Here is a 19,779-nt window from a genome sequence, read left to right as displayed (position 1 = left end):
CTTCTGAAAGGAGGAACCATTACCTTGCTTGCTCTAAAAGACAAATAGTAAAAGCATGAAGAGGAGCCCTTCAGTACATCTAAATATAGCCAAAATTGTTTCTAGTGTGGAGGTAAAAAGATGAGAGAGGCGGTGTGTGTGTCAGAGACAAGACATAGAACAAAGACAGAGCAACACATTTTTGTTCATAAGAGTTTGTGGAAGGCGTGGACTAGACATTTATATGAAAATTCACTATTATTGGGATGAGCAAATGAATTCTCAGCTGCTACATTCCAGTTATATCTCAAGCACTCAGATGTGTGTAGTATTGCGAGGAAAACCAAGGAGAAAACACAAAGGGGGAAAAAAAAGACGACACTCAAGATAATCTTAACTCTTACTTTAACACTCTGTAAACTCCCCAAAGAATAGGCTTACTGTGAGTCTTTTCAATTAGGCAGTCTGAGAGCATCATGGGTATTTACGCTCTACAGGGATGTGGGCCATCCCCAGATATTCGATCCATGATTAAGCAGACAAGGAAATGGATAATCACAGGACACAAAGGGTGGTTAACCTAACACAGCTATCATAAACATCATAGTTGTGTCAGAATCTGACCTTTTTATTGATTGGCTAACAGGTTAATCTGCTGAAAGTCAACATGTGTGAGATAGACCAAACACGACAGGAAGTATTCTCCAGGGCGACAGACTAACTGCACCATCATTGCTATTTATCTGGAGAGATTTTCTCTTCTGTAAAACACCGAAACACCATCAATGTGTTTTGAACAGGAAATGCTGTTTACTTCCATAGAGATGCATCGATCGGAGCTTTGAAAACTAATATTTGATCTTTCAAATTCAGGCATGCTCCATCTCATTACAGGGAAAAGGTGGAAACCTTAAAGAAGATAAATTTGGGACAACTTTGATCTGATGTGTTCAGGTCTCTGGGCAGCTGCTGGCTGTACACATGGTCAGTAATAATACTCAGATAGGTTGTGAATTACACCACCTCCACCAGCCTGAAGTGTTGGCACAAGACAGGATGGATCCTCGCTGAAATTGAGACTCACTGGACCAGGCAACACCTTCCCTGTCTATTATTGTCCAATTTTAGTGATCTTGTGTGAATTGTAGCACATGCTCTGTTTTTACCAGACAGGAGTAGCACCTGATGTGTTTTTCTGCCTGAGGAAAGAAGGCCTTTTTGCCCACACAGCTGCTACGCGAAGGATATTTTCTCTTTTTCAAATCATTCTCAGAGAAGAGGTTGTGGATGAAATTCCTGGCCAGACGTTTCTGAAACACCCAGACCAGCCCATCTGGCGCCAGCAAGCGTGTCACTTTTATTCCACATTTTAATGCTCAACGTCAGCTATTCATCTTAGTAACATCCATTTGCCTCAATGCGCTGATTTTGATGTTTTGATTGGCTGATTGACTGTGCTCAAAACCATCTGAACAGATGTACAGCGGACACCTGGTGTTAGTGGGCATTAGGGACCAGATCCTACTGCGAGATCCTCTATTTTAATAGCTCAAACACGGCATTTACTCTAATATGTATTAATGCACACAGTGGAAACAGTCTTAGCATCGTCTTTCTTATCTCTGGTTTTTCTTATCCATTGTCTTTCTTGGTGCCATTTGGGGGTTACAGCCAATTGGCACCAAGGGAAATAAAAGCAGCTAATTGACTGCTTTGCAAGCGCCATCCATAAACATGACAAGTAGCATTGTGCTAAGATATTTTAACTTCCCAAACTCCATTGTCTTTCAAATATCTTGGATATGCTCTATGAAAAAAAAATCTGCTTTTAAAAATGTTTTTTTGTTTAGTGTTTTATGCCTTTTTTTCTTCCTCTGGTTTACTTTTAAATATCTCAGTGATGCTAAAAATAGTCTTCAGCCCTCAGTAAAAACTTCCCCACCAAAGTGTGTGATCAAAGAAAGATTCATAGTTTGAGTTTTGAATCGACTGCTCGCTGATAACTGTTTTACATGTTTTCTTTTGATCCGTGTTTCTGTGTATTTATTTTACGGTTTTTCTGTGTTCAGTTTCTGTCCTGAGTCTCTGTTGTTTCTGCGTCTTCCCGGTTGATTGCTTCCCAGGTGTGTCTAGTTACCTGATTACCCCCGTGTGTATTTAAGTTCACCTGTTGTCTCTGTCTCTTGTTGGGTCCTCGTTTTTGTCAACGTTAGTCTGTCCATCGTCACAGTAGAACCGGTTAAGTCCTGTGACGGCGTCAGCTCTCATTTTTCAGTCCTCTATCAGTTGCTACCGGTAATTAGCTGTGTGCTATTCTCTCTGCTGTGCTGCCTGCATTGGACTGTTTTGAGCTTCTTATTAAATCTTCATCATCATCTGGGTCTCAGCGTTCATCCTCACCACCACATACAAATCATGACAAAATTTAAGAAAAAATATTTGTGTTTTTTCCATTTATATGCTAACCGCACCCTCAACTTAATTTCAACCATCATAATTAAAGTGATTACAGTTTGCTTGGACCAACTCATAATCACAGTGCTAACTTTTAGTTTAGTTAGAAATTTGAGAAATATATTTGACTCAAGTTTTACGTTTGAAAAACAAATTTGTTCAGTACAGAGGAAATCAAGTGTTTAGTGTGGAATAAACTGAATCTACACATCAATCCAACTCTTGATGGTTTTAAATATTATTTAAAAACATATCTTTCCTCACTGGTTGTCAATACAGCATGAGACATGAAGTTGTAGGTGAGGGATTGTTGTTTATTTTGTCGTTTTGTACTTTGTTATTTCTGCATAGGACTTTGGTCAAAATTGTAGTTTTTAAATATGCCTTACAGATAAACTGGAATACTCAGACCTCAGAACCACTTTTGGGTGCATCTTTAGACTCAAATCCTTTCTATGTCATCTCTTTTACTGGGTTAACAGTGTTGTACACTGATGCAAGCAAGGTTTAAAACGGTTTGTCTGTTTGATCCACGTCATTTAAGGTGAACTTTTGAACATTGTGTTCTAGGCTGGAGAGGATCAAAAACATCCAGGATATTACAAAGAGCATAGTGCAGTATCCATGATGGCATAGGGGTGCAGAAGTGTCTTTGGCTTACATCACATACTCCTTTGTAAAATAGACCATGTGAAGCTGTACTATGAAAACATGTCTTACAGCCTACAGGGCAGATACATTGTTGCATAAAGCATTAGTGACCTGTGGTGCCCGCCAGTCGGTATACTCTTGTGAGATCCATTAGAAGACAGGCTGAGCCACAAAAACAGCAGAAAGTAGCACTAAACTGGAGATAATTGGACACATTAAGGGGGGAGTATAATATAAAATCAACTTTTTTGAGCTCTATTTCATCTTATAATGTTGTTACGTCGTCAAAAACATACATGGAGTGTTTTTTTATTCTTCTATACCTGTTTGAGAAATCCTTGAGTCTCCAGGGTACTTAACCACTTTCTCCCATAAAATACTGCCTATTTCCAAAAAGCTCCTCCTTGAAGCTGCAGATTCCGCCTCAGAGTTTTCCTGCCCCACATCCATTTCCACTCAGCTCCTCCAGACTAGTGGCAGCAGCAGTTAGCAAATGTCTGGAACTGCAAGTCTGGGCTCATCATAAAAACTACTTCTCAGTCCAACACTGCCAGGAATGATTGTAGGCAGCATAATGGAGATTGTTGTGATGATGTGCTGAAGGCGGAGCATCAGAGAGCAGTAGCTTCTTAAAGAAACGGAACCCCAATTTCAGGGCATAAAACTCACATATCTTAAGTTATTTTTTATATACACAGCATTTTAATAAGTTACTTGATTGTGTTATAAAATGGCAATATGTGCCTTGAAAATACATAATACCTAACCCCTCCGTCCCTTTTCTAAAACTGCTTAAACTTTCTGTGAATTAGAACTTAAAATTTGCAGCTCATTAAAAAAACGGTTAGCGGAGATTCTTACCCTCCAGGATGAAGTAACTAAATTCTACATAGAAGAAGGTAGCTAACTTTGTACTGTAAGTGAAGCACGGCGAGCCGGAGCTGTAGATAAATCCCATGGATCCTCCATAGGTCTGTCTGACCTATTTTCATCCATTCCCACTATGTCTGAATAGATATACTCTCTAATGGCATGTACTGCCCTGCGCTTACTAAAAATAAATAAATAAATAAAAAAATCAACCCTAACACCTTATCTACAGTACACAGCAAGCACCCTGAATAATTCATGAGATATCCAAGTTTTAAAAGTAGTCCTCCTTATTCTCACTTTCCATTCTTTTGCCAGAAACACCTACAGGCTGCAGAGGCAAAGCAACATTCCGTTTGATATTATTCTCAAAATATAACAAGCAAAAAACAAACAAAAAAAACAAGAAGCATGTCTACAAGAAGTTCTGGAGTGTTTGAACATATGTATTAGGAATCCACCGACATGAATGTTTGGGCTGATATTTATATCTTGTGTCAATGATGCTGTTATGGTCAACAACCAACTATAATTGATATACATTTTTCCTTTCAACACCAGAAAAGAAGACCATACAGCTGAAATTGCTTCTCTGCCTCTGCTGAACACCCAATCCTATACTGTATCATTATTACAGCCACATGCCCAAACAAGCACCACATGGCCTGTTTGGCTTGCTAAATTTGGAGCAGTTATACATGATCATAACCAGAATGTTAAATGACTAAAACCAGCCAATACTGATGCTAATGTAGATGTATCTCCCTGTTTATCTCAGCAACACTCACCTGTACTGAGCCTGAAAGTGTTCCTTGACAAAGCTGTGGCGACCCCGAGGCTGTTGTGTGCTGGGTAAACTGGAAGGATTCTCTGACGCACTGGTCGCCTGTAGGCAGAAAGGTAGGGAAGAGACACATTAAGGAAACAATCACTGTAGGAGGCAGTCAACCTTTCAAGACAATGCTGCTGAAAGCAAATGCACAAATACAGGCAAGGCAATGTCATTCTTTTGTGTCCACACGAGTCCAGAAGCTAGCATTCTGTCTATATTACCTTTGTTTTCTCACAATTGGAAAAAGGATAAACACCTCACTTCCAAATCTTCTCCTCTCACAAATTTAGCATGAAATAAATAAGTGAGGCAGATAATTTTAGTTGAATAGAGAAGCAGACTGTAGAACAGAATCTGTTGATTTTAAGATTGACCAGCCATGTCCGCTGACTGGTTGCTCAGAAAAATCTTCTTTTCCTCAAGCACAGAGTGCACCGTACCTACTAACAGGCCCAACAACGCTCTTCAGTGTGGAAGTCATTTCTATAGGAATAAGTCTCAAAGTTCCCAATTTTCCCCTGTTATCAACAAGGTTACAACTGCAGTCTGAAGAAGCAGTAGTTAGTTAAAAGTCACTTAAAAATATAATTATTTTTTAACGGGGGAATCACTTCTGCTCCTGGAGAGCTGCTTTGATGGGCACTACTCATTTTACTCACTTTGTACTTTTGCAGTTTTTATTAATTACCAGAGCTACACAATATCAGGAAAATATGTAAGTGTGATATTATTGTTCAGAATTGCAATTTCGGTCTTGCTGGTTATCATCCAACCCACATTTTTCAGATGTGTTTCCTTAGTTACCATGACATAATGTCCCCACCACACTTTCAGTTTTAGCAATAAAACCAAATCTGGTTTGGGGAGCAAGGGGCAGTTATAGTCCAGCCACCTGGCGAAATATGCAGAGTGTGAATGCACAACATTTGAGACATTTCCTCAAGGTAATCATGTCTAAACAGTCCTCTGTGACGACTGCAGTTCAATATAGTGAGCAGCTCTGTTTTAATGCCCATCATTTTTAGGTAGGAGCGATTTACCTGAAGTTGACTTCAGCAGATACCAGAACGGCTGAAAGGATTACAGAGTACTTGCTTATCTTTATCCTTTCAAACCTTCAGCCTGATTCTGTTATGCGACATTAAATTTGCAAAAGCTGGCGGCATTTAGGAAATTCCAGAGTTACGGTAAGGGTCTGCAATTTTTATTGAGTAAACACAGACAGATATTTACAGGTAGGACAACCATGCTGACATGGGGTTTTAAAAAAAATCTGTTCTTAACCATTAGCTGTAGAAGATGGTTTTAATACCTAAAGTATTGTGCTAATGTTCACTGAAATAAAAAAAAAAATAGCTGCACTGGACTGAACAAGCAGGAGATACTTCAAACATATCAAGAAATAAAATAACAATGCAAATCCAAAAAAATGAAAACAGCAACAGACTGATACACTTATGTTATTTCACCAACTCTGTTCCAGTGTCAAGCCATGACTGCAAAGGCAAAGAACATAGCTTCTTCAAGGTATACCTAACTTCATTTTTAAAAAAGTCTCTGATACCTAAAATAGCTAAGTCTGAGTCATCTTCACTCCGTAATAACTTCCTCAAACTTCATCAAACAGTGTCGTCAGTGCAATCTGACAGCAATATCTGATCAATCATCTGGCCAATCTCCGATTAGCATCAGTCAAGAAGAAAATCGTCCAATTTCAGTCATCAGCCATTTTCTAGGTGCATTGACATCTTCATTATAAGATGTCAATGAAGATGACATGTGATAAGATTCAAATGATGGGTATATAAAACATACAGGTGTGATTTTTTTTTTGGAGGTAGACTTTCACTACGGTTTCCACATGTGACCTTTGAAACTCATTATTCAGGCTGTTTTGTATCTGGGAAACTTGGGCAACAGACACTTAAGTGTCCAACCAAAACCTTCTGTGTGACTCAGCACAGACACACCAAGGTACCAAGAACTCGTCTCGCCCTCCCTCTCTGGGGAACTGAGACTTTCTCTATTCGTCTTGAACCGTGTCCACAGAAAAATGACAATCTAACTTTGACAAGGCTGTTCTTTTGTTTGGACAGAATCCAATCATTGCTGCATTAATTTTGAACAATAAGCTTCTTCTTTGCATCTGCATAAACTTCTCCAAGTATGACTAACTTAAATACGTACCAAGGTAAAAAGATCCAAGAAACACATCTGGCTGTTCCCAAGCTTCCCTTCAGTTTCAGATTTGACCTCATGTTCGTTTTGACATGTGGCTCAAAGTATTTTGATAGAAAAAATGTAAACATTTTCCAGGACTTATTTGCGGAATATTAAGCGCAACAAAAGAGGATTTTAAGAAAACACTTCAACACCAAATGTCTTATTCAGGTGAAGTACAACAGCCTCTGAACAAAATAAAATATAATTTTAACCTTTATTTATAAAACAATCAACTTCAACTAGCAACTGCATAGCCATTTCATCTGCTTTCCTCCATGTTTCCACAATGTTTTTACCAAACTTTTTGGTAAAAAAGTTTGGTAAAAAATTCTGTGTAATAATTCTGTGTAATAATTTCAATATTACACAGAATTTAAAAAGACCAATGCTTATATAAAAAAGTGACTTTTAAAATAAAAGGAAATGGGAAAAATCTTTATGTAAAAAAAAAGTTATTGACACACCCAAAAAGTCCTCGTAGAATCCGACTTCTGCAAACTGTCACCCATTGCATCAGGCAACAACCCAAACGTCAGCAGACATCTTCAAGGGGCCACATGATGTTAGGTAGGAAGGCTAACATGAACTCCTCAATGAGTTGAAATGATTTCTTATTCTCTAACTCTGAATTTTTCTTCCCCCATGAATCTGTGCTCTGATCGGTTTGAGGAGTAAAATATTTCTCCAGCCCAGCCAGGGGAAATGTTTTCTGCCCCAGATGCAGGCCTTTGTCTGTCTGCTGGTGGAGGCTCAGGTTCCCTCTGGATATCTCTGCACTCCAATTCCTACATGAAAACATATGCTGGTATCAAAGCCCTGCTGATTTCCCGAAGCACACACAGACATGTGGACTGTTCCTGAGCAACTCCACAGAGCCTCTTCATCTCACAGGGTTGGTCTAAAAAAATCAGAAATCGATGCAACAGAGAAAAGGAAGAAGAATGTAGTTTGTGTAGCTGGGAAGAACATATAAGATGAGATCCTTCAGTTGGAGATAAAAAGCTTGATCTATAACTAATGGGGTGCAGATTTCAGTCAAAAAAATCAACTTTAAATGGATTCTTAGAAGATATCTATGTGCAAAGGGAAAACAAAAAAAGTGAACCGAATTAAAATTATGTGTCTGAGTTTGCTGAAATGAGTAAAATTATTCATTACTTAAACTTGTTATATCCAGACTTTGGTTAATCAACTTTGGATGTCACTAATGGAAATTACAGCCTATTAGCCATAAAGTGTAATAGCTTTCAAACCAGAGGCAACCCTGTCATTGCTCTTAAGCCCTTAATGAGGACAAATTTGGAAAGTCTTCCTTATTAAACAAGAGAGAATAAGAGATAAAATAAACGGTGGCCAAACAAAAAGATACAGAATCTGTTATCATCCCAAACCACATTTCCAATCAACATGTTGGCTCAGAAGGCATCACACATTCACCTCTGCTGCCAGCCGCAGCTCTGAGTCATCCTTACACATTCAGAAAAACTGCTGCCCGCTCACTCACAAGCATCCGGGATCGAGTACTTATTAATAACTTGAATGCCACAACACTTTTCACCTCATTTCCTCATATTACTCACTTTCTTTGCCACAAAGCAGAAGGAATGATGCTTATTGCTTTGGTTAAAAACAGGAAGACAGAAAAAGATCCAGATAAGAAGAGATACATTTGTGAAACTGATAATGTTCATTTTAAGCCAACAAGGGCAAATCTGATAGTTAGGAGGCAAAATTCAACCCACCTACACTCTATCCATAAGAGCCTGAGAAGATTTGCCAAAAAAAAAAAAAAAAAAAAAAAAGCAGGAAAACCATGGTGTGGGATACAGGCAGTCCCAGATAGCATTACACGACAACAATAAACCATGAAATGGACAAACCCGGCCAGGAGGCTGAGCATGTCCAGCAATTATCTCTGCAGAAAACATGGCTGCCATTTACTATATTTTATGACATCTTGGCATGAAGGTATCGTACTAGAAAATTATAATTGGCAAATGAAAAGCACAACATCCACCAATCAAAGTATTGATGATGCTTGTTAACAATCCATGTCAGCATATCTGAAACGCAAAATTTTACTTTTTTGCACTTGAGTAATTCAGTAATTTCACTTATGAGTTTTGTTTTGAATTTTTCCTAATCCACCCAGGTTCATCTTTGTATACATTCCTAAATATATGCATTCTGAGGGTCCACATTATATCAAAAACTCTACAAATAGCTGTTTGGAGGACAACATTAATTTGCTTATGTAGTCCCTGTGGCAGATTGATGACCTGTCCAGGGTGTATCCAGCGACCACTGCAGAAAGACCCACCAGAAAAACATACTTACTATGACAATAAGATAATCAGCTTATTGGATGGAGTCTCCAATACTGTTTTCACCTGGCACAAATGATTAAAACCAAAATGCTGAAGCTAATGAATGAGAAAACAGAGAAGGAAATTTTTTGATTTAAGGCAAATTGCTACTGCGTGATTTCGTAATATCAAGCAGTCTTAACATGGATATGCAAGTTTGTTTGTAAGGACTTAAGAACCAGGGTGATGTCCTTTATTTTCCTAGTTTTACTGTAAATGTGAGCAGCAATGGTTTGGATCAGTGATAGCTGTCTGACTTTTCAGGGAGACCTGTGAAGACACTATTGCAGTACCATAATCAATGCGACTAAAGATAAATGCAGGGATGTGTTTCTCAAGATTTTGTTGAGATATTTGTCTTTTTACCCAGGAAATGTTCTCCAGGTGGTAGAAGACCGACTTTGTAATCGTCTTTATAAGTTTTAAAGGTTCAAATCCGAGTCCATTGCAATGCCAAGATTCTCTGGATTAAAATCCAAAGGTTTACAGAGAATGGAAACTAAATAAGGCTGATTTAGTCAATGATCACGCCTCATTTTACATGATCACTCCCACCACAGTCTAAAAGCCACACACAATTGTACAGAACTGGTTTGGAAGAAATCTTGAAGTTTTTTACCTGTCCCTTACAACATCGGGTAAAAATAGTGGGAAATGCAATTTCCTATTTATGCTCAATATAACTTTTTCAGCCAAGACATTTCCCCACATAAGTCCATGGCGCTCTTTGTAGAGCCGCTGCTGGTTGTCAGTCGTCAGGTTTAACATTTTGCAGCAGCCTTACAGCAGGGGCTTCACTTATGTATCCATATTCCTTTCAGCATAGAAGTACATAAACATCTTCAGCAAAAAAAATGAGCGGAGACACATTCATGGCAGTCTAAAGCTCTGTCTGTGAGTGTTGGCTTCTTCAGCCGGTGAACTGCAGCGGCCTTGTGCAGAACCAACACATGGAAACAATCAAGATGTCGAGATCCAACATTTTTCCTTTGAACTTGTCAAAATTCAACTCGACTAACATGTAAGTATACTTTCAGTGGAGATGCTGAAGTTTACAACAAATGGTGGGACATGATGAAGGAACAAAAATAAAAATATACTGTTATTGCCATGTTCAGCAGTTGTATTGAAATTAGATGTTTTCATTACATCATGTAGTCCTATTTGCTCGGTTATTTCACTTGTTTGTTTGTTTTTTAAATGCATGAACCTGAGCTAAAATGTCTATTCTTGCAAGTGTGATTCAAATCTTACCTAATCATTGTTGTGTGGTGGATTTCCTCCATGCTTCCTTTTATTCAGAAAATTCATCTTAGAGACAAATTAAGAAGTTTCTATGTTTGAAATATATATTCTCATCATTCCCACTTTGCTGTGAAAGATGCCACCTTAAAAGGTCAAAAGTATTTATGTTAACCTCTAGTTAAAAGCCAATAGTTGACATAAAATGATGTTGTCGACCCAGAACTATATAAAATATGAATTATTGCTTGAGTAGGTGACAGAACTGCATGTTTATGTTGCTATGATCTGTACGCAGCTTCTGCCGCCACAGTTTTGTCTCTACATTTTTTGTTTTCTGAAACTGTGTACCCCAGTTTATGCTCAGTGAGCTCCTGGGAATCTGTCAGTGGAGTGGAAGTAGTCAGCTCCTGGTAGCAGCTTGATGCTGTCAGTCTCCAGCAGGATAAGCGATGATGTCTCCTGCAGAGCATGTGAATTAGACGAGCCGATGTAGACATAACTCCTGGCTGCTTAAGGAAACAGTCAGATCGCCCTCTGGTATTTAGAGACGATGCAGCATCAGTAAATATCTGGTAAAAGGCAGCATGCAGTTTATGAGCAGGATTTTTAAAACAAAGGAACTCTTTCATTTGAAGTGCCTAACAACCAAATATCAGATCCCAAATATGTAACCCTTTGAAGGGTTGGTAGTTAACTGATTGCTCTTTGAATTGATCTTGTTTTTACAAAGTAGAAATCTCTGACACAAAGAGAAACTTTAGCAGTTCCAATAGATTTTATTAGTTACTGAATGAATAAGTGGCCATAAACCATTTATATTATGATGATTTACAGCAAGTTCTCCCAGAAAGTATTGGAAACTGGAATGTTGTAAATTTTATGAAGTGGTTCAGTCATAATGATCTAGATGCACTACAATGAAAATGTCCTCATATTAAACCGATATTTTATATTTTACAGAATAGAACTTCTCTCGTTTAGTTGTATATTCAGAACTGTTAAACCTCTCCGTGTCACTCTGTACATTAATAATTAGTTCTTATTTAAGATAACTGTTAGCGGCATAGTGATGCAATTAGGTTTACTGATTTACCTAAGTAAATGAGTAATCTCACCTAATTTCTAAGTGTTTGTTACACTTTTCAAAAAAAATATCAAAGTTTATATAAACTCAAACTGTTTGTTTTTTTAAGAATCTATTTCTAGTGTTAACCAGTTTGCTTGGAAAAGTTTCACATCTCATCAGAAAAGCTTTTTGAGTTCTGGTCATTAGTTACATCTTGAACTAAAGATGATCAGATCCATTTTTTCTAATAAATATCTCTATCTCAATGTCAAAAGGAAGCTATGTTAGTAGTAGTTACCAACCTTAGCTTTAGTGCCCAACATCTTGACTCTGGCTGCGTTCTTTGTGAAACAGATTTTATTTTCACAAAGCAATTGTGGTTTTCCTACATCTCCATTATAAATCACAGTTTTATGAATTCAAACTAGGAAGTCGGTATTAAGGAATATTTTGGGTAAATTTTAAAGTCTTTTGTATCCCAGAGATAACCTACAGATCGACAGGACCTCACTTTACTCTTACTTGAAAGAAAAATAAATTTGCCAATTTAAAATCTCTATGGAAACAAAAACAATAAAAACAAATAGTAATGGTGTGAAGGTTGTGGGACCACCACATATTAATTAAGGTAGCACTGTTTCAAGGCAGACTGACACCCTCCACACACAGCTTGTTCATTGTTCGCTTGCTACCAAATTTAGAAATTTAAGAAAATTATAATATGTCTATGCTCAGCTTTACGCATCAGAATCCCAATAGCTAATTGTAATATTGCTGGTTTCACAGAACTAACTGGGCACCCTTAAATAACTTGAAGTTGAATAAGGGACAGGAAACAAACGGAGAAACAACAGAGCGAAGTCCAGACTGACTCAGAGAGAGATAAGGGAAAGCATTCCAGAGGAGGGGAGGAATGAAAGAAATGCTGTCCGCGCAGTAAACCAGCTGAGTCACCTTTATTCTTTCAGCTGGGGGCAGCTGCTAATTCGGCCCATTCAGACCTGGCTTATAGAAACAAGGCGAGCTGGGAGATAACCCCACATGCACTCTCAGCCCTGCTCCTCTGCCCTCTTCCACTCATCAGCTTTCTCTCCTCTTTGTTTCATTAACTTGTGCCGCTTCATGTGGCTTTCTCCTGACAAACTGATGAAACTTTATTCACGGCTTCTCATTCTTTTGTTGCCAAAACGCAGCTTCAAAGCATCTTTCTCTGATCTCAGACCTGCCCCCTCAGGGCGCTGCGTGCACCCACTTCATTTTAAACGGTGCCAAGTGCAGCCGGCCAGCCTCGTCACTCTGTGGCTGTTACTATGGCGATGCTGGCGAGGCTAAACAGACGCAGCACAGAAAAATAAGCAGCCTCGGACAAGAGCTAGAGGCAGAGATCCGACGGCCAAATCTGGTTTGGCCGGAGCCATCTCTCTCTCTCTCTCTCTCTCTCTCTCTCTCTCTCTCTCTCTTCCCCTCCCGTGTGTTTAATCTGCATGCTGGAGGTGTTTATTCCCCAGCAAATATTGATTTAGAGAAATAAAGGAGTTGATGTCACGCCTTTAGAAAGAAACGGGGAGAATGTATTACTTCTACAGAGGATAGGCCCTGTACGGCTGTTTGTGCTCTCTCAGGAGGCAGGGGAGCATGACGATCATCACTGCCAGGAGCGTTGGACCCATCAGAAAAGAAGCAGCACAGCTGATTGGTGCTTGGCATCCGGCGAACGATTGAGAGAGATCATGTGCAACAGAAGAAACTGAGAAAACTCTAAATTTAAATTGGCAAAAATCCCCCAGTGGGAGGAATAACTTTTGGCCGTTGACAATTCATACTCACTTGAACCACAGCTGAAGGTCTTTGCTGTATATTTAAAGTGTCTATATAAGAAATGGAAACTTACAATTAAGGGTGCACATACTCATTTATGCAAATGTCAATAATTTTGGGAGTTTAACTGATTTATTGAAAATGTTTCTCTGGGCGTTGGACTATAAGGGAAAAAAATACAATTTTAATGATTTTTAGCTTCAAGTCATTGAGGATCTTCTGTAATCCACAAAGGGTCTAAGTTATGGATTCAGACTCAAATATATACATTCACTACTCATATTTGCTTTAATGTCTTGGTCACCATGAACTCTAACAGTTTCAAACTGGATACTTCATCACTCTTTTTGGAAGAATTCATAGGGTTCATGTAACCTGGGTGGTTTTTGTTAAGAGCTGCACAATCTAAAGCATTGCAACCGTCATCACAACATCACTGTGCAACATCGCCGAAGCAAAGGACTGCTTGGACATTATATTAGGTAGGTTATAACAATCCAGGTGATATGATTTCAAACTCAAGCAAGTTAAAATACTTGTCCATTTGGATGGATCTGGTCCACATATGATACAGATCTTAGTGATAAAAATGGTAAATAATCGGGAGCTATGGTGATAATGAAAAACAGAAAGAATTGAGGGAAATGTGGATGAAGCTTATTCACCACCACAATATAAAATTATATCATAATTTTGTATTTCCTAATATTGTGCAACCACAGTGGCTTCCTGGCACTGAGCTTGCATTTCAGCATATATGTTCAGTAGAGTAGAGGTGTGGATTTCAGTGATACCCACTCCAAACAATCCTTAGCATCATTATCCTGCTGGAACATCTGCACATCTGTCCAAAACATCCAGGACTTTGAAAGTCGTCTTCCTCCATCATTTAATCTGCTTTTTGCAATGCACCAGTACAACAGGCAGCAAAACAGTCCATCAGTATGATGCTGCGGACACCAAGCCTAACAACTGCTACACCGCAATTAGGTTTGATAGCTTCATTGTTTCATTGAAGTCATAAAAGTCATTGATTTCCTTCCTGAAAATTGCAAGGTCAGAAACCAGAACATAAATAAACTCTGACAGGTTAAAAACCACAGAGCAAGCAATAATACAAGACTCAGATCTAAATTTTAACAAGCTATGCAGTCTATCAATAACCAGATGACTACTTTAACATTACCAGAATTAAGAGCTTTGTGTGCAACAGGAAACAGAAAAAAAAAAAACGTACTTTCATTTGCAACAACTTAGATTAGTGTAACAGTACCTATACAGGTCTCCACATCCAAAGTGCCCAACACCAGAAAAATGGATCACATTAAACCGTTTTTAAATTATTGAAGTGAATCAGTGTTTGCCAAAGGACCTCAGCTTAGCTATAAAGGTCACACAGAGCTTTATCATTTCTATCATGTCTTAATTTAGTTTTTCTGCTGTTATCTGATGCCTTGTTGAAGTTTTTGATGTATTTGTTGTTTTCTATCTCCTATCTTTCGTTGTTTACAAAGCACTTTGTATTGCACTATTCAAAGTAATCCAAAGAAATTAGCATGCCTTCACCTTGAGTCTTCCAATCATTTGTCTTGTCATTGAGCCAAATAACCAAATCCTTACCTACTTTGTCTTTAAAAAAAAAATCTCTCTCTAGGAGAAATTTGGTCCCTCTATGAGGGGAGCTGCAAACTCCAGTCAAGCTAGAGAATAGATTGAGTTTTTTTTATTATTATTTTTTTTTTCATATTTGGCATGCACTCAGTCCAAGTTAATGCTAAAAAGGTTTTTTCGACCCCTTCTAGTTGATCTGGAGCCTTTGTGGTCCTGGGTGGTTAAATGAAGTTTAAGCCACTTTCTATAAGGGGGCTTGGGTCGGACATTTAAGACTTGGACATGAAAAGACAATGATCCCAAATACATGCCACAACTGTGTTCAGTTTATTGATGGCTACAAAAAAAGTGTTTCTCTGTAGTGAAGAGACATCACAACAAGTTTCAACGTATGAACTACTTTCTTGTACAATTAAGCTCAAATTGTTCCATACCCCTGGAAAATTTAAGTAATTTTACCAATATGCCAATATGTTTCTTCTGACAAGAGATAATAAATATCCTGGTAGGGGGATTAGGGTGATGGCAGATGTAAATATCTGGAGCTCCTCAACATAAATAAGTAATCAAAATGCCAGTGGAAAAATGCAAAAAGCTGCCCAGCGGTTATAAAAATGTTGCAATAAAGTTTCCCACTGACTACTGAGAAGGGTATACTTTCTTTTTTTAAGCTATCATGTTATCTTTTAAGAGACGGCCATCTCATTTCCTATTAGAAACAAACTTCCTGGTTGAGTGAATTGAATCTAAATCAGAGGTTTGAATCAGTTGGGGCTCAAAAAGAATAAAATTTCAAATTAATCAATTCATATTGGTGGATACGTCTGGTGCATCTAAAACAAAAGTGTAAAGATGAACTCTACCAAGCTTTCAGCATCCATTCAAGCTTTAACAGCTTGAAAGGATGTATTGATCCACTAGTAAGAACAAAACATACATGATCAACATCCTTCTTTGATTTAATGTTTTTTGATTTATGTACTAGTTCATTAGCATCCATCTGAAAACAGGCTTTTTTAAAATGTTTCCCTCACATTCCAGTGAGAAATTATACTACCGTTAGTGTCAAAAGGGGCTTTTAGTTTGAGCCACACGTCTGGGTCAGTTTTCTAAAATCCTTTATCCCTCTGAAAAATCTGCCACACTGGCACATTAGCACTTAAGCTGCAGTAAAACCTTAAAAAAAAAAAAAAAGCTATGAGCACCAACAGAGGTAGACACATAAAATGCAGCAGAGGAGTAAATACTATGGATATCCATTTCTAAATATCACCTGTGCAATTCCTTTTATAATGGTTGCAGATCTTTGTTTGCATTGTTTTGTGATTAAATACGAAACCAGTGCAGAAACAGGCGAGAGGAACAGGTCAGACTGCATAGCAGTGACAAGTCCTGTTTGACAGGAAGACACAACCACATGAGGACTGAAAGCCTGGCAGGGTGGGCGTGGAGCAGGAAACAATGAACAACCAGCCAGAGAGAGCTTTTTGTTCACCTGAACCAACAAAAGATTTGTCCACATTTCTTTTCAGCTTTCCCCAGTGGGACCAGTTCTGAGAATGAAACGCTGATCATACGGATAACAACGCGTGACGATGGCCGCTCAATCCCTCAGAGGATTTCACCCTCATTACTCCTGCTGCGTTAGTAGCTTTAGTTTAGCTTTAGTGACTGTATGAGCGGCCGCTGGGAAACAAGGTGTCCTCTCTCCATTTTAATTATTGCAGTAGAGCTCTCATGATCTCATTCCAGTCTCAGCCCTGAAAGCTCGCTTTTACATCGTCCACCCAATCTACAGCGCAAAGCAGAAGTTTTAATAGACTTTCTCATGTCTTGCAACTTTACAACCACAAATGTCAGGGTATTTCATCTGACCAACACAAAGCACTGAATCCTTGTGAAGTGGATGGAAAACAATATGTGGTTTTAGACACTGTTATCAAATGATGTGAAAAGCTTGCCATTTAAATGAATAAAACTCTGTTTTAATATATTTTCAAAATGTTTCATGCTCCTACAGATAATCACATTTTAAGTGTTGGCACAGTTTCTCAGCTTGATTTCTGTTTGGAGATTTACTGGGACATTCTAACACATGAATATGTTTTGATGTGAACCAGTCAATTTAGGATGAATGATCAGCTTCTCAAACCCCATCAAAGAATCCTCACAGCATGATGTCGGCACCAACATGTTTCAACATTTATGATGTTTTTAAGGTGACGTCAGGTACAAGTATCGTCACCTTCTTCCACATTTTTGCTGCATCCCCCAACAAGGTGGGAGGAAAACTTCAACCCTTAGAACTACTAAGCACCAATTCCAGTGGTATGTCTAGTGTTTGTCGCAAGCTGTGACTTTTTTCTGTCCCCCCCGTCATTGATCTGAGTTGTACAGTATTTACTGTTCTATGGCCCGGGAACTGAAGGAGACCCAGAAATGGTGAGTTATGGGTTGGTTGTATGAATCCTTTTATAATGGAAAAAAAGAGTACCGAGCCGCACTAACCCCTGCCGTTACATCCAGTGAAACCAAGGTATCAGGACAAAGGCAAATGACTGCAATCGTTTTTATTTAGGGGTATTAAAGTAAATGGGGGCTAAATATAAATGTATACACTTTTCATATTTCTATTTTAAAGTTAGAAGAAAACTATGCGTCATATTCATCAAGCTTCACATTCATGCGCTGCTTTGTTTTGGCTTGTAACGTCAAATGTCGATGAATTATTATTATGAATACGTCTTCAAGGCACTATACCTCATTATAAAACCTGTTGCGTAAGTCTCGCAGCCAGAGAATGCTAACACCACCAGCTGTATTTTAGGAAGTGTCTAATTACAGGGTGTTAAAGGCAGACCACCAATGTCTACAGACTATGGCAGGACCTGTCGCTATGTAGACCGCAAAGCATGTACATGTTTGTACTGCATGTACATGTTTGTACCTGGTTCAAACATGTACATGCTTTTGAACATGTGTGAACCAAGAAATCTGCATGGAAATGACAAGACTAACAGGAAAAACAACACAGGAGGTTCTAATGAATCTTTTTTTAAGCGCAAGGTGCCAAGTGAAAACCCCAAATTCTCATCTTTTCCTCACAAGTTGCCCAAAATCACAGCTCTCCCTCTTGTTCCTGTGAAAGTTGCTACGAAAGCAGGAAGTCTCAAAGTTAGAAATTAAAAGTGAAGAGATTAAATATGCAGTTAGTGGAAGGATAAAAGCAGCAGCTACGAAGCTACCAAGAGGAAATTAATTTCTAAAGAGACATAACAGCTGTAATGAAATTCTACATTAACATTTTTTATAAAATCCCAGAGACTGGATTTAGTTACAAAGTCTGCCATATAATCTGGAACCTATCCAATGATGGTCGTGTTTTGGGTCATGGTGGTTTTGGTACAGTAAGCTCTCCTGACAGAGATTAGAAGTTCAAATATGACTTTGTGTTCTTATGATGCAAAGCACTTTAAACTGCCTTGTTGCTGAAATGTGCTATACAACTAAACTTGATTGACTTGACTGATTGATAACAGGCGACTATCATCGCAAATCCTTATTTAGAAAAGCCTTCAAGTTGGCATTCCAACTGCATGACATCAGCCTCGGTTCAATTACCAAGCATTGCAAACATTGCCAGTCTAGATATGCTGCTAAAGCTGAACTTGTGTAAACCATTAATTAACTCAAATATTAACTCTTTAAGTATGTTCATTAAAAAAAATAATAACTTCAGAATCAGATTTATAAGGAAGTCGGAGAATAAATCATTTTTAAAATGATTTCAGAATGCTTTGAATGTATGACATGGTAAAAAAAAATCTCCTTACTGTTAATGTATTCCTTAACAGTAAAGCATGAAATTTAAATTAATTTCATGCTTTCAATACAGACAGAGCTTTATCTGTGTTTTTGGACTACCAGAAGAAGAAAGTCCTTACCGAACAACACATTAATTTGAGCATTTCGAGTGTAAATGTAAATGAACTACAAGCCATTGAATTACTTAAAATTATTCCATAATCAATGTATGTATTCTCAGCTGATAAAATGAGGGAGCAAGTGTACACATTAAAAAAAAATTGTTGAGTCGTCTAAAATATTTAGAGACATAATGACTTCTGATCCAAGGTCAGCTGGAGGAGATAGACTTCAGCAACTAGACTAAACTCAAGAGAACAGGAAAGTGTTTTGTCTGCATAGGTTCTCCTCGTCACCCCAACAACTCAGACCCAGAAAATCATGAAGGATGAGCAGGACACACCAGCTAGAAGGGATGATGTACCTGCAGCAGCCTCACATGCAATCAATCACTGGACTAATGCTGCTGCCACTTACAGCTCTTCTTTGTGAGACTGATTTTCCTCCTCGGGGAACATATTGCATTTTTCATAACTAAAAGATGTCCCCAAATTTATCTCTACTAGGACCTTTCTTCCCCTCTCTCTACTTGTGTGTCTTTTTTAATTTGCTTCATTAGATCCCAACAGATTAATAAGCAGCATAAAATCTACCGACTTCTGTCAAAGTGAGCAGGGAGAGATATGTCTTCACTTTTCAGCGACCTTTTCTGTAGAGCCTTGCAAGAGATGCAAAGGAATACAAAAGAAGCCAGCAGAGGTGGTTTCATCTGAATAACTCACAGCATCCACCAGAGAATT

At 38.4% G+C, this 19,779-nt stretch overlaps 1 protein-coding gene across 1 annotated transcript in view; it reads right to left on the bottom strand.

Moving 5' to 3' along the window:
• Positions 1–19,779, bottom strand: part of usp43a (ubiquitin specific peptidase 43a) — a 124,556-nt gene that overhangs the window by 83,306 nt on the left and 21,471 nt on the right. Inside the window, exon 4 of the mRNA XM_016680446.1 lies at positions 4,743–4,840. Coding sequence (XP_016535932.1) covers positions 4,743–4,840 — 98 coding nt within the window. The remainder of the gene's footprint in view (positions 1–4,742; positions 4,841–19,779) is intronic.

Source organism: Poecilia formosa, unplaced genomic scaffold (assembly GCF_000485575.1).
Source record: "Poecilia formosa unplaced genomic scaffold, Poecilia_formosa-5.1.2 Scaffold242, whole genome shotgun sequence".
Classification (NCBI taxonomy): Eukaryota; Metazoa; Chordata; class Actinopteri; order Cyprinodontiformes; family Poeciliidae; genus Poecilia; species Poecilia formosa.
The sequence above is the reverse complement of the archived record's forward strand: the minus strand, read 5'-3'. Positions and strand labels throughout refer to the sequence as shown.